The 16,398-nt window shown below is 36.7% G+C and overlaps 1 protein-coding gene across 2 annotated transcripts in view; it reads left to right on the forward strand.

The window, feature by feature from the left end:
• The window catches only part of B4GALT6 (beta-1,4-galactosyltransferase 6), a 56,063-nt gene that overhangs the window by 8,946 nt on the left and 30,719 nt on the right, over positions 1-16,398 (forward strand). The window contains exon 2 of one of the 2 annotated variants that reach the window (XM_069468142.1): positions 9,195-9,311. The exons of the other annotated variant lie outside the window; for it this stretch is intronic. Coding sequence (XP_069324243.1) covers positions 9,195-9,311 — 117 coding nt within the window. The remainder of the gene's footprint in view (positions 1-9,194; positions 9,312-16,398) is intronic. 2 annotated transcript variants of the gene reach the window in all.

Here is a 16,398-nt window from a genome sequence, read left to right on the forward strand (position 1 = left end):
CCACGGCACTCTAGCCCGGGCAACAGAGTGAGACTCTGTCTAAAAAAAAATAAAAAATAAAAAAATAAAAAGAAAGAGAATAATATACAGGTAATAGTGTGATTCGAGTTGAAAATCAGTTCTACTGAAGGCTGACAGTAAGGTTTCTGAGGATACATATAATGCCTTTAAAATTCCTTTGGAAAATAAAGCATTTACTCCAATTTTAACTCAATATTTTTATCTCATATCTTGGGCCCACTGGAGAATTTCAGGGAGCATCCCAATTTTATTTTTCTTTACTACGTACATCCTATGTTGGGCCAGTTTGATTTGTTATGTTTCATGGTCAGATTGCCTGTGGACATACTTGGTTTTGGTCCTAGCAGAATTTGGGTTAAGCTGCAGCAAGCCCTCCTCAGTTGAAATAGGAGAGTTGCTTAAAGGATATTTATGTCAGTAGTTATATTGTTGGCTGTCAGGCACAGCAAAATGTTTAGGAAAATATACTTAGTAATTTTAAATCTTAAATTTGTAATAAATATGGCTTTTTGTTTGCATCCTTGTTTTCATAGTTAATTATTAATACTAGAGTTTCTGAAAGTCTTTGGCTCCACTAAATCGTCGTATTATATGTTTATTAAGGATGAAACACAGATTCTCCTATGTCTGAATGAATTGTGGATGCATTAGAAAGCTATGTAAAAGATGGTATTTAATGTAAGTTAAACTAATAGGGAAGGAAGATTCTGCTATTTTGCTTGTTACAAATGTTATTAATTATGTTTAGAGAATTACTGTAAGCAATGGTTTCCAAAGACGAATGTGCTTAAGCCTTATTAAGGTGGTCTGATTTAATAAGCTTATTTCACAGGTCTTATCACCAGAGATTTTGATTATGATTCATTTTTGACACATACCCAGGTCATTCTGCAGCCTGGGAATTATGTTCCTGACAAACACCCTAAATGGTGGGGAAAAAAATTAAGTGATAGATAGGTTTGCTGTTCTCAATTGATCATATTAAATCATTTGAATTTTCGTAGCACAAATCTTACTTTTTGAAAACCAGATTAACTTGTTTATAACACCATGTTTTACCGGAGATAGATAGAGGTAGCTATGATGGTGATGAATTTTTTTCTTCAAAAGAGAAATGGACAGATACATTGTTTCTGACAACCAGGATCATTTGTTCCTTTATGAGTCTGTAGTGACTAGGTGATTGGGTCATTTTAATTATTAGAAAGATACATTATAATTCACTTAACAAGATCAATAAAAGTTATTAAAGTATATAGCATTATAGATTACCTAATGGAACTAGTTTCAAAACATTTCCTGGCATTTGGCTAGGAAAGTGTTTTTATAGTATCTTTACAGTAGTATATTTGAACAGCTATGTGAACTTTGTTACTATAACATGACATCTTAATTGAAATATTATGGCCTGTTTTGTTTTTATATATTTGAGGCTTGCCGTGTTAATAAGATTTTCTGAAATCACGTTACATATATTGCCTTCCTGATAATTAGGTTAATCACTCAGAAATTATGACTTCTAATTATAGTATAATTTTCAGTTTGACTCATAGGCAGAGAAATTGGACTTTGTTTTCATTTGAATCAAGAGACCGAAGGTAGATAATTAAAAGATGTCTTGTTTACTGATTTGAAAATATACTCTGGCTTTGGAAGTTTTTGAAACTTATTTCCCATCCAGTGTCCCCTTCTTTGTTTCCTGTTTTAGAGTCATTTTCTTTTGATGAATAAGTCAGTTGGAATTCTGAAAGGTATTTTAATTGTGAAAACACAAGGAAATCAGAGATGATGATTAAGCTTACAGTACAAAGAGTTCACACTTTAATTTTTCTCTGTTTAATAGAATTCTTAAGTGGATAGAGATTTATTTCATGTTCACCTTATGTACTCTGAAATCACTAATTTTCAAAAATTTCATATGTTTCCTGGGCATGCTTATTTGGAGTTTGTTCTTTTTTTCCATAATGTCATTAAGTGAGTTTCCTGATTAGATTTTTAAAATCTGTTTAATTGCCTGTTCTTCCTTCCCCGATTCCCTCATCTCCTTTCCCCAATGTTGTTCATAACTCTCTTAGGGCTCCTGTCATGCTTTAAAGAAGCCATGTAGTTATTTCAAGTGAAATATAGTGAATTAGACCGAGCGCGGTGGCTCATGCCTGTAATCCTAGCACTTTGGGAGGCCGAAGCAGGAGGATCGCTTGAGGTCAGGAGTTTGAGACCAGCCTGAACAAGAGCAAGACCCTATCTCTACTAAAAAAAAATAGAAAGAAATGATCTGGACAGCTAAAAATATATATATTAAAAAAAAATTAGCTGGGCATGGTGGTGCATGCCTGTGGTCCCAGCTACTTAGGAGGTGAGGCAGAAGGATCGCTTGAGCCCAGGAGTTTGAGGTTGCTGTGAGCTAGGCTGACACCATGGCACTCTAGCCCGGGCAACAGAGCAAGACTCTGTCTCAAAAAAAAAAAAAAAAAGAAAAGAAAAAAGAAAGAAAGAAAAATAGTGCATTAACGAATGATAGGGCTGATGTCTCTATCTTTTGTTAGTGTTTTCATATCATTAGGTTCTGAGTCTACTCTTTGAATTATGTTTAAACCAGGCTGAACTTATGATCTGAATGCTACAAAAGTTCTTCTGATATTTTAGGTAGTTTGTGCCTCTTAGAATCTTGGTTCTTTACAGAGGAAACCAAATGTCCCCTTAGTTCCTGGCACCATTTGATAAATGGTAGGCACTCAATAAACACATGTAGATAAACACATCTTCATCCTGTACTTCTTTAATAAAATCATTGGAAAAGTTGATTTTTATTTTAAAATATGTGATCAGTATTCAAACACAGATAATCGCCAAAAATAACTTAAGACTGTTAAATTGCAGAGTGGAAGTGGTGAAGACACCTGTTTTTAAAGAATTTCTTAATTTTTAGTGTTACATCTGCAAAGTTTGAGCTTTTGGCTAAGATCTGAAATAGATCTGTATTGTATATGATCATTATATTTGTTATTGTTTGATAAAATGGGACTCCAAGCACAGAATTCTTTCATTCTCTGTATTCATTAGTTGACCCATAACTTACTTGAAAGGTAAAAAGGAGTAAATTATAGATTGGTAATTATTTGCACTACGGATTTCCTTGAGCCCATGCTTGGCTTTGAATTATTATCATCCTGGTAAGATATCTGTTGAAATAGTACTTTGACATAAAAGAATTGTTGGTTTAACAGCCTGGCACAGCCTCAAAATTTGTTATTTTTTTATTTTTAATTCAAATAATACTTTGGTCCTAGGCATAGTTCATAGTATGAACAATATTTCATGTATAGTCTAGCTTAATCCTGGGGGGTTATATACCATTATTATTGGAGATAATATTAATTTTTCCTTTACCAACATGGATGAGTATTTTCTGGAGATATATAGAACAAGGGGCTAGATGTGGAAAGAAGACAACTTTTTAGCATCTGAAACAGATATTTAGAAGATTATTGTGAATTCTTAGAAATTAAGAGATACCCGATTCACATATGTGTAGCTAATATCAAGGGGCATATGTAGAAGTATTTTGCTTTTTTCCATACTGTTTATTTCATTAGATGTTCTGTAGATACTGTGGGAAATTATTTTCTCTTCTGTAACTTTTAAGTGTCCCTTTTGGCTTCCTCCTCCTCCTCGAATTAATGGAAATCTGGCCTTTTCTCATTTTGTCACTTCCCGCATAACTTTTACATTAAAGATTCTCTTTTTCCTTGTCCCTCTCTCTGCTCTACAGCTTTGAACCTTTGCTGCTTCTAAATCCCTGCCCCCAGCGTCACTCAGGCCTACACTTGAATCTTGAGGTTTTAATTTCACATCTATAACTTGCTTCTGTGTCTGTTTTCTGATCTTGTGATGGGGAGAGTTGTACCTTTGATGGGTGGCGTATTAGTTTCCTAGGGCTGCCATAACTCATTACCACACAGTGGCGTAAAACCACAGAAATTTATTTTCTCAGAGTTCTGGAGGTCAGAAGTCTGCAGTTAAGGTGTTGGCAGGACACTCCTTTTGGAGGCTCTACGGGAGAATCCTTCCTTGCCTCTTCCGGCTACGGTGCTTGTTGTCTTCTTTGGCTTGTGGCCATATCACTCCATTCTCTGTCTTCACATTGCCTTCTCTTGTGTGCATGCTTGTTTGTGTGCACATGTGTCTGTGTATGTAACATCTCCCTCTGCCTTTCTGAGAGTACTTGCCATTGGATTTAGGGCCCACCTAGATAATCCAGGATGGTCTCCTTACCTGAAGATCCTTAACTTAATTATACCTGCAAAGATCCCTTTCCAGATGTCCCATTCGCAGGTTCTAGGAATTAGGATATGGACATATCTTTTGGGGGGTCTCCATCCAACCAACTGCAGGTGGTTTTAAGAAGTCAATGAAATATATTTAATATATGTATATTTACATATATTTATACCTATGGCCTTTAGCTTAGTGTCTGACTAAAGTAGGTACTCAGTAAATGTTAATTCATCTCCTTCTCTTTAGAAACCTGTGCCCTCCAAGATTCCTTATCCCTGAAGATTTCAGCAGTTAGTACTGAATTCTGAACGTTCCTGCTCCACTTTAATTTCCCACTGACATCCCTGTTGGTGGCCATTAGGATGTCCAGCCCTTGTCTTTTGTCTGGGCCATGCTTTGGGTATCCGCATAGCTGTGGCCTGCTCTCCTGGCATCTCTCTAGACCACAGCCTTCTTAACCTTCCACTTTTGGCCATTCTCACCTTTGTTAATGCTGTGTCTCATTCTCAACAGTGACCTCTCCCAGAAAAGTTCAGAGCAAAAAAAAAAAAAAACAGTGATCTCTAATCCTCTCACCCTCCTTCTTGTTTTTTCAAACTGTCCGTCCACTTGGACCTTTCTAACTTATTTTCTAGTACTACCAAACTCTACTGAAGTTGGATTGTCATTCCCTGGGTATGCTCTGCACCTGTGCACCTCAGAGCCTCTGCTTAAACTGTACCATCAATGGACATGTTCTTTTCCCTCCTTCGTCTGCTTCTTTTAGTGCCTTAAATTAGTTAACTGTTTCTGCTGGCTTCTTCCACTCAGTCATGTTCACGTCTCTCCTCTTCCAAAAAACCTTCCCTTGACCTTGCTAATCACTTAGTTTCCTTTTCTGAAACTTACTGCTTTCACTTTTTCAGTGTCCACTCAGTCCTTTACTATTTTCCTTTTGTTTCCAATGCTTTCATGAAACTGCTCTCTTGAAGGCTTACAGTGATCTCCTGCTAGCATTTTTAAGAGGCTACATGGTGTGAAGGTCAAGAGCTAGCTCCCTGGAGCCAGACTACTTGGTTTGAATTCTAGCTCCCTTCACTACTTGCTAATAGCTATGTGACTTTGGGTAAATTACTTGACTTCATGCCTCCATATCTTTATCTATAAAATATGAATAATAATAGTACCTTCCTAATAGCGTTGCTTGTGAGGATTAAATAGGTTAGTATATGTAAAGTACATCTAAGGATGCCTGGCAAAGAGTGTATGCTATGTATTCGTTGTGGGTTTTTTTTTTTTTTTTTTTTGGAGGCAGGGTCTCACTGTCACCCAGGCTGGAGGGCAGTGGCACAATCACAGTTCACTGCAGCCTCAAACTCCTGGGCTCAAGTGATCTTCCCACCACAGCCTCCCGAGTAGCTGGGACTACAGGTGCATGCCACCATGCCAGGCTAATTTTTAAAAATTTTTTGGTAGAGATGGGATCTTGGTATGTTGCCCAGGCTGGTCACAACCTCCTGGTCTCAAGCAATCCTGCTGCCTTGGCTTTCCAAAGTGCTGGGATTATAGGCATGAGCCACCTGGCCTGGACAGTTTTTAATAATTTTTTTAAGCTGATGTTTTTAAGTCCTCCTTCTTAGCCTCTGCTGCATTTGACATGGTTGACCTCTCCGTCTTCTTTAGTCTGTTAGCTTCTTCACTGTGTTCAAGCTGAGATTAATTCATCTTGGTGCCTTTTATCTCTGTGCTTCCTATTTGTGGTCTGAATTCATACATCGGATCTTCACCTGCTTATCTCCTAACCAGATAATTTCTTCTCTGGTAATTCACCGTGATAGTTCCAGCTTTTACATTTATACAATTGTCTTCCCAAATTATATTTCTAGCCCCTCTTTTTAGCTCCAGTCCTGTAATTTATAACTGCATGTCAGATTGCCTGACCAACATCATCATCTCCCTCTCAAAATCAGCTCTTCACTTCACTTTCCTTTGTGCAAAGACCTGGACATTGCGGCTGTGGGTCATAGCAGTCAGGAATAGGGATATCAGGACCAGAGGGCTGTTGTGTTGGAGTCCTTCAAAGTCCAGGAAGCATTTCTAGATCCCTGCAGACAGGAACATTCTTCTTGTCTTGAATACTTATAGCACAGCCAGTGAACAAAGCTGGGTGTGGAAAGGGGCTGGGAGGCACAGTTTTATAGCAGGTGCACTCCTTAATTTTCTTAAGTGAAGAGTGAGACAAGTTCATAAATCTTTCCTCACAAACCCAGGGTAGGTGCCTAGAAGCTTTCATAAAATGTTGATTTTTGAAGGTTGTTTTTTTTTAGATGTAGTTTTTTTTTTTTCCCCCTGGGAAGCAGAACTGGGAAATAAGTTAGATTTATGTCTTACAATGCAGAGGTGTAAAAAAAAAAAAAAAAAAAGAATGAAATTAGGGAACACATGGCATGGTTTTCATTAAGGAGTGGTAAATTTCCCTGTTTGTTTTCTGAAATGTAGTTTCTTATAAATTGGAATAGAAATTTTAGACAAGGATTTTCTTTAAAGGCTTGCCAATGAGACATTATGGTTTATATTAATGATAATTAGCAAGTATTTAGTTGAGTGTGTTAATGTAGTTTTATGATGTTTGGAAATCAAACAATTGGAACCATTCTCTTGCTGGTTTAGCATGTCTCGCAACACTTTGACACATCACTTTCTTCCTGTTAACAACCAGTCTCCATTTAAACACAGCTTCATTCTCTAATGGGCTTTGTTCTTTAGGGATTAAACCCACGAGGACCATTAACCTAAGGAATGTAACTCAATTAGCTGTAAATGATTTAAAATAAACTAATAGATTTTTTATTTAGAGAGATTGGTGTCTAGCTTTTCTTGGAATTTTTCTCTATCCATCTAATGAATAAGTAAATGCATTCTTTTGATAAATATTTCACTTTTGTCACAGGTATTATCAGTAATCATTTTTTTCTTAATAGTTACGTATAACTATAGGCTATATAATTTTTAAAAATTGTTTCCAGGACACCCAGTAATGCACATAATACTCTTAGCTAGCGTCTCCTTGCTTAGGCCAGAGTCATTTCTGGAAGTCTGAGTTTTTTACTCATGGCTCAGTTCTGCTACTCTGTGGCAGGTCTTTTTACAGTTTGGTGTAGAACAAATATTATAAGATATTTATATCATTAACAACAAATGTCATATATAACTTTAGGATTAAATAATCCAAGGTGCTGTAAACCAATTGGTATTAGTAATCTATTAGATGTTCCCCACCCTCATCATTCCAATTGAACTTTAGATCTTGGTTTAGGTAAAATTGTTAATATTAGTTAGCTTGTCTTTTCTTGAACATTTTCCCATATTTTTGGTTGGCTGTTCTTTTGGTTTTCTTTTTTCTCTTTGTCTTTTTTCTTCATTTTTTAAAGTCCACTCAAGTGCAAAAATATAAAAAAAAAATGTGGTATCAGTAACCCAGTATAATAAATTCAGGCATAAGCAAGTTAAATCTAATTATAGGACTGCTTTCTAGAAAGCCTGTAGACGTGCTCTTAAACATGATTTCAGTAAAGCTTATACGTAACCTGGATATCTGTTTATCTCTCTTTTGTGGATTGAAGGTGAAAGCAAAAGTGTTATTTTACTCTGCTTCTGTACTAGTTTTATTTATGCTCTGCTCGTTTGTACTTTGAAGTTTAAATTTACATAAAAAATGGGAAAGGAGGTAGTAAACATTACATTCCTCTCATCTCTTGTACCATCTTGAGAAAGTAGACCAGGACTCAGAAAATGAGCTGGCATTCTTAATTTTTTTCATTCAGCATTCATTTTGCGAGAGTGTCATTACTGTGTTCAGAGACAGCTTATCTTAGAATTGGAAGAGTCATTAACTGAGCCTTGCAGTTTCTCGGTTTTGCCGTGATAATGAGCTTCTGCCGCTCTCATCTGAATGCAGTTTATGATTTTTTTGGCTTTGCGTTTAGAGAATGTAGAGTAGCAAAGTGCACTACTGATGCAGTACTGCCTTGTTAAAATGAGGAAACAGATCCAGTGCTCTGTCCAGAGTTAGGCACTACATTAGCAGAATCCAGGCTGGGAAAGGATCTTCTGACTTTAGTTCTGTACCTTTGAGAAGGCTTGGCATCTCAAAAGTCAGGCATTTGTGTAATGTTTATCAATTTATGTGTTTCTCCCAACGGAAGAAATTGGGGACCTATTTTTGAAGCACTTACCACAAAGAATTAAATTGACCCACTTTTAAAATGCACATTGGTTTTGATTTCATTTGCCTTTACAGTCCTGGTGGGTAGATTTGTGATTGAAAGGGAGTGTAAAAGTTTAAGTAATTAACTGGTAGAAATCACCAAAACACACTGATTCTAGATCACCCCTACCCCCCAAACACCTTGAGAATTTGCAGGATCCATAGTAAGGTCTTCATCCATACTAGATATTGTGGTGATTTATGATATGTTAACTGTGAGACAGGGAATCCTTGCCTTTGTGAAGTTTTTGGTTAGAGAAATTAATATATAATTGGAGAAAATGAATTTTATAACTGTAGGATTGAGTAGTTGTAATAAAATGCCTTTTTGAAATTTCTAAGCATATTTTATGGTAGAAACTCATTTATGGGTAAAGGGGTTCATTATGATATTTCAGTTTGCTCATTTAGTCTTATTCTATTAGATGGATGTTGTCACTTTAATTTTTTCATTTTTATTGTTTCAAAAAATCAGTTTGTAAGGTTTTATAGTGGAAAATAGTCATTTTTATATTTCTGTTTTCCCTTTGGACATGCTAATTGAGTCAGTTTGTGTTTATTGGGTACTTCACTAATTCTGAATGTTATTTTATTAAATAAAAAGGTTTATTGAGTCACAGTATTCTCTGTCTCTCTCTCTTTTTTATAGCCAACACGTATCTCTTTATGGTACAAGCTCGAGGTATAATGTTGAGAGAAAATGTGAAAACAATAGGACATATGATCAGGCTGTACACAAATAAAAACAGTACACTCAACGGTACAGGTAAGATTACTTTTTGCTTAATCTTGCTTTGCTTCTGCTTCTTACCCTTGTAGTCACAAAGCAGTAAACCAGATCTTTTAAACCCCGGTTTTGCCTTTAAGTAATTCCCTATTGTAGATGAAGGTGTCTTCTCCTAAGTGTACTGGTGGGTTATTTTACCATGCAAATCAGGACTGTCGCCTATTTTAGGATGTGTAAAGGTGTGGTCACAAAAGTGATGGGGTTTTGTACAAAGATAATTAATTCTTGCAAATATAAATTAAACAAAAGGAACAACTTTTTCAATTCACCTATTGTATTTAAGGGAAATTAACCACAAAGAGAATAATTTATTCATCTTAGCCATACTACCATCTCTTTATACTCATTCTGTTTCCTAAGATGTTTTTCCAGTTAGGTCTAGAAAATACTTGTTTTTAATTATGGAAGATTCTTGATGGTTTTATGGCTTTTTTAAGGGGCTAAAGGAGAAATTCTATAACATTAGAAATCAGTAGCTGCTCTTGTCTTTGTAAATGTTGTAGACGGTCTGTTAGAGAACACTTATGATTAAAATCTAATAGGCCAAACTAATGATTCAATGATGGTAGAATTGTTGTAAATGGATTTAACTACTGTGGAAGAATGCTAATGCTGCTTTATGGCAGTGTTCCTGCAGTGTCTCCCCTAAGTATTATTAGGTGTTATTTTAAAGGGTTCAGTGTGATTGACAGTTGTTACACTTTCTATATTCTCATTTTAAACAATTAAAGATTTAATTGCTGTGAACACTTCTTTGTGCCACTGTAAACCTACACGTACTCTCTACTAATAGGAAGTCTCTATCTCCCACCCTAAGTGTTATTTCTTAAACATATGTTAAGGTGGGTAACAGTTTTAGACCCTTCTTAAAATTCAGGACTGTAACATAGTGATTCTCAATTTAATGTCACATGTGCTTTAACAAAATCCGTTTTAGTCACTTGCCTAATTTGTTTATGATGCCACACATCAAACGCTCTTTTCTTTTAATCTTTTAACTTTAAAGGAATTTCTTTTAGAAGAACTGTCTCAACATAGTTCATATTTTAATACTACAGTTAAAGTCTCATTAACTGGTCTTTTGCATTAATGAATCTTCTGAACAGTAGGTCAGTTTCACAAGTTTAAACATTTTAAATGCTTCTGTAGGACTTGTGCTGGTTGGATAAGTTGATTGTGAATATGTTCATTGAAAGTTTGTTGAACTGAAAAGAAATAAGCGTCTTTAGGTTAGTGTATTTGTGTGAGTACTAAAACTTTGTGCATATCAGGTTTTTCCTGGGGTATAAATAAATAATATGTGTGGATGTTGAGCTTGATTAGGAGAAACCATTACTCGGACAAGTCAAACTTTACCTCTAGCACCCTGCAACCAAAAAAAACAGAAATCGTTTCTTCCTTTCACCAAGTCATAGTTTCAATAAAAACCAAAGAACCAATGCATACTTTGATTGGAGTTTGCTTACTTTGCCGGACGTGGTGGCTCATGCCTGTAAGGGAGGCTAATGCCAGAGGGTCATCAGTTCAAGACCAGCCTGGGCAACATAGTAACACGCTGTCTCTGAAAAAAATTTAAAACAAATTAGCTGGGTGTGTTGGTGTGTGCCTGTGGGCCTAGCTGCTTTGGGATGCTAAGGCAGGAGAATCGCTTAAGTCCAGGAGTTGGAGGTTACAGTGAGCTATGATCATGCCACTGCTGTCCTCCAGACTGGGCGACAGAGTGAGATGAGACCCTGTCTCAAAAAAAAAGTTGGCTTCTATGAACCTTTGAACACTTTTCATGTGGTTTCTTTACTGATATTAATAGTAAAACCATTCTCAGCAAACAGTCATCTTATCAGTTAGAGTTTGGGTTTGGTTATAATGGAGACCTAACTGCAGAGGCTTTTGGTTCTTATGTAAAAGAAGTCTAGAAGTTGGATATCTGTGAGTGTCCTAGAGGCTCCTGAAAGTAAGTTACCACGTGCTTGTCTTTTTCTGCTTTGTCATGTAGCTTCACAGTTAACTTGTAATCTAAGATGATGCTCGGGCTCTAGTCTTTGTTTGTACTTGGATCAGTAGGAAGGAGGAAAGTAACAGGGAAGGATAAATAGGGTGCCCCCTTTCAAGGAGCTTTCCCAAAGGTCCCAAAGTGTTTCTTCATACATCTCGTTGGCCAGAACTTAATCACATGGCCACATGGGGTGGCGCTGGGAAATACTATCTTTGAGCTGGGCGCACTGAAACTCTGACTGAAACTGGGGTTCTGTTTTCTAAGGGAAAATGGTAAATGGCATTAGGGTTGGCAACTATGAGGCTCTGCCATGTTCATTTCCAGCATTTATCGAATTATTATAGTTAGTATATTTAACTAGATATTGGAGATGCAACATTAAGAACAACATTCTCCCTTTATATGAGGATCTCTAGACTGCTGGGAGAGATGCTAACATAAACATATTTACAATGCAACTGGTTATTTCTGCACAGACTTATATAGATATAATCTGCCAAAAAGGAGATAATGGCTTATAAGATGTACAAAGAGCTAATTGAGCTCTAGGGGAGACTTGATTAATGTGTAGTGGCTTGTTTAAAATTGAACACTAAATAGTAACTAGGTCAATTTATAAGTACATTTGATTTCAAAAAGGGTTTTTTAACCCTACACCTGGCTTGCTGTGGTTAATAGATATATAATATTTTTGTAAAGAAATTACATACTTTTGTAATCAAATGAGCCTTTCGTTGTAACCTACTGAGCCGATCACATTAGGAAAACAAGATGCATTCAGTGCATAATTAGTGAAGAAAATGATAAGGTCATGCAGTGTTAGAGTTGGTGGGTTTGTTAGAAATAACCCTGCACACTTCGTATTATAAAGTGAGGCCCTCAGACACTGCCAGCCTGACATGATGAGTTAGTGGTAAGCAGACTAGAACTCTCATCAAGTTTCTACCACCTGTTTTAAGCTGCCCTTTTGCAGGAAAAATAAAGCCATTGAGAGGTGTGCTTTGGTCCTGTTTTCCTTTTCTTTAAGTGATAAGATCCAGTGAGAGTTTAGTGGGGGATCTGTCTAGATGTTTTCATTCTGTGTTTACCTTTCCTTTGGCTGTGGTTTTGCTTTTTATTTTTTATTTTTATTTTTTTAGAGATGGGATCTCACTCTGTTGCTCAAGCTAAAGTGCAGTGGCAGTAGCTCACTGTAACCTCAGACTCTAGGGTGAAAGCGATCCTCCCACCTCAGCCTCCCAAGTAGCTGGGACTTTAGGCATGCACCACCACACTCAGCTACTTTTTAAATTTTTTGTAGTGATGGGGTCTTGCTGTGTTGCCCAGGTTGGTCTTGAACTTTTGACCTCAATCAATCCGCCCACTTTGGACTTTCAAAGTGCTGGGATCATAGGTGTGAGCCACTGTGCCCAGGCTTGGCTGTGGTTCTGGAAGGGAGGAATGAAGCAGGGGGCCCAGAGCTCATTTTGTTCTTATCCATTCATTAGATGAAATAATGGCTACTTTTTATAGTGGCTGTGGTGGATCTCTCAAATGCATCTGTCATGCATAACCTTTTAAAACTGTTACAAAGCAGTGGTCATGCTCGATGGACATTGCTCACCTAACCACTTTTGTAGGAATAAGGATTTTGTGGGTTTATTACAGGATAGTCTCCAAAAGCTTAAGTCATCATTGGCTGTATTATCACTTACGAAGTGTTTATTTACAGTATGTTCCTACTGTGTTGTAGGTACCTTATTAGATGCTAGAAATCAAAGACAATGTGATTTTAATTAAAAGAGATATTCAGACTAGCAGCTGGGGTGGTGGGTAGGCTTATGTAAACATAACACATTGGAATGACATAAATACCACTGGACAAAGTACTCCTTCAAGGAGTGTGTAGGCGTTTCTCTAAGTCTGGCAGTGAGTTGAGCTCCCTACGATCATTGATAATGATGTGGCCAAGAATAACACATGTAGCTCCAAAACTCTGTATTCAAAGGAAGTGAATATATTGGTATTGCATGACTCTAAGGTGTTGTTTTTTTTTTTTTTAATTTGGTTCTTTAAAAACTTGTAAGAGTGATGAATGTGTTCTTTTGTGATTTAGTCCTTCTAATACTAAAATAAAAAGTAAAAACAGTTCTCTCTGATCCTCCTGGTGCCACCAGACTGCCCAGGGGGAATTATCAGTTTGTTTTGCAGAAATGTCTAGAGAGCTTAACGTTTCTGTAAGTTGGATGTGGCTTTATAGAACCATAGCATGTGGCTATAAGAGGAGGGGCCAAAGCACTAACAATAAGAATAAATTATGCAGGGTAAGAAAATACTGTTATTGGAAGTTAACACATGACATTGAGAAAGTACTTGAAGATTGCATGAGAATGTAAATATTTTTCTGCCTCAGGATTATAAGAAAATGAGTCTTTGGAACCCAGTAAAGGCAGTTGACCCCCAGGGACAACCTTATTCTCTAAAAAAAAATTTTTTTTTTAACTTCATATCATAGTTGCACATTCAGGGACAACCCTATTTATCTTCTATTTCCAGTTCCTACAAATGTGTAGTGTATAGTAGGTGGTTAATAAAAATTGATGGAATGAAGAGATTAAGGAAAGTCATTGTCCTTATATAGCCAGCCCATGTGTTCTTTCCAGTGGCATGTGCAAAGAAAGCTGTAAGATGAACTGTGTGTGTGAGAGAGAGAGTATCTAACTTGAGAAGAACTTGCTGTTCAGAATTTATTGTGTTAACCTTTCATTTATTCATATTGAAAAGCAAACTGTGTGAATAGCTTTCTTATATTCTTAAGTAGTACTTTCATATTTTAATTGTAGAAAAGGGTTATTAAAAAAAAAAACAGCCTATCTCTTCTCTGAGTCTCAATCCTCAGAGAAAACAGAGAAACTCTTAATTGTTAACAGCTTATTCGGTATTTATCTTCATGTTTCTGTTCTGCTGTCTTTTGATGTATCGATTGTAACTATTCCTGTTATGGAAGAAAGGCAGTTAGTACTTTATAGCACACCCCAATTTTACGTACCCTTACTCCCCAATATAATTACATCATGATTTAAACTCAAATCAGTATTGTTTATGTTGTGAAGAGTATGTAGATAATGGTTGGTTGGTTGGTTTTCCTGAGTCAAGTAGTCATTGTCATAATTGTTTTGTGGATTTTTTAATTTTTATTAATGTTACTTGTTAACTCTTTTTTTCCCTTTTGCTGAGCCTTCTACATATTTATCATTGATTTTTTTCCTGAGCCCTTTAAGCACATAAATTGAGGGATTTTGAAATTTCCATGCTATTGTCTTCTGTCTTCCAGTGTTGCTTTTGAGAAATCTGATGGCCATTCTGATTGCAGTTGCTGTACCTGGACCAGTTTTTTCTTTCTGGAGACTTGTAGGCTCTTTTTGTATTGTGAAATTTTACAAAAAGCATCTTAGAGCTTTGTTTTTCTTCTCTTGCTCGGTACAGTTGGGCCTATCATTATGGAAATTCTTATCCTTCAGTTCTACAAAATATTGCTCTATTATTTCTTTGATCATTTGTCTTCCTGCTATTTTGCTTTCTTTCTTTTTGGAACTCCTATTGTTTAGATTTTGTGACTCCTGAAAGAACCTTCCAATTTTATTATCTTTTCTCTTCTGTTTTCTAGTTCTTTTCTTTCTACCTTCTGGGAGATTGCTTTGACTTTATTATAATCTTTTGCTTTCTTAAATTTTGACAAACTTATTTTTATAATTTTTAAAAGCTCTTTTTGTTTTTGATTTTTTTCTTTTCTTACTATATCCCTGAAATCAGAATGCCTTATCTTCCTTTTAAATGAAAAAAACAAAAAAAAAAACCAAAAAAAACCCAGTATGTTATGTAATTATTAAGCAGCAAAAATCTATTTATTGAAGATAAATAAACAACTCCAAGGTGTAAAATCAATGAGTTTGACCAAAAGCTGTCACAAAACTCATAATAATAGTAATCTTAACCATTTCTGGTGGGAGTGACAGAAACCTAATTTATGCTTGGAGCACTCACTCCTGCCACTAGCAAAGGAGTCCCTGTAAAAGAAGAAACCTTTCCTTTAAACTATGACTTGGAAAAAATTAATTTAAAAAATTGCATCCCTTGTTGTACATGTAAAAAAATTAAAATATAACTTGAAATTTGGTATATATCTGGACATGTTTTTAAAAAGTATCTTGAAAAAAGAATCAGAACTTTATAGGATTTCCTTACACTCGACTTTTTTTTTTTTTTTTTTTTTGACTAGTCAAGTGCAGTAGTGAGCAGGGGGAAAGTAGTAGAACAAGGAGTTCAATCTGTAACTGTCTGTGAACAGTCAACTGAGATAACTCACTACCTTTGGACCAGCCTACACTTACTTTTGTTTAGTACCTTTAAATCTTCCAGATACACATGGGTGAGACATAGAGCCTGGGCTACTAGAGGACTTTCTGTGATCTTGGTCCGTCGCTGGGCATACAAAACAATTAGTATTGCCCACTGAATCCGCTCCCATGCCCTGTGCGTGAAGGATATTCCCTGTCAGATGCTTTCCAGGGATCCTCCAGAGAGAGGCATTGGGGAGGATTCTCTCACTGGCGCTTTCCCACTCCCTGGTGGAATAGGCCTTAGCAGTTGTACCATCATCAGTCTTTGTTTATCATGTTGGGGTTTTCTGGCAATACGATTACCTCAACTCCTTACTGATGCCCTGTAAAATTCATAACGGTGGTTTCCATGCAGTCCTTTGGAATTGGACCTTGTCACATCACTTTTGTCTCTTCCTTGATACCAGCCAGGCCTGGCGTCCCTCCCCTCCCCCCACGCAACCTCTACTCAGCAGCCTTGGCAGGGCCTTCTTCCATTAGCTGGGCTTGGAGGTGGGGTGCGTCTCTCTGCCCTGAAGGACTGTCCTGGCTCCCAGGCTGCATACCCATCAACTCCATTTTGATAATGAGTGAATATTGACATTAGGTAAAGGTGTGCAGGTGAGGCGCTTAGTTTTCTTTGGCTCTTCTCACATACTTCATATCCAGTTTGCAGGATTGTGCCATTTTTCCATGTGTCAGAGGCTTTAGCTTT

This window comes from Eulemur rufifrons, chromosome 5 (genome assembly GCF_041146395.1).
Source record: "Eulemur rufifrons isolate Redbay chromosome 5, OSU_ERuf_1, whole genome shotgun sequence".
Taxonomy (NCBI): Eukaryota; Metazoa; Chordata; class Mammalia; order Primates; family Lemuridae; genus Eulemur; species Eulemur rufifrons.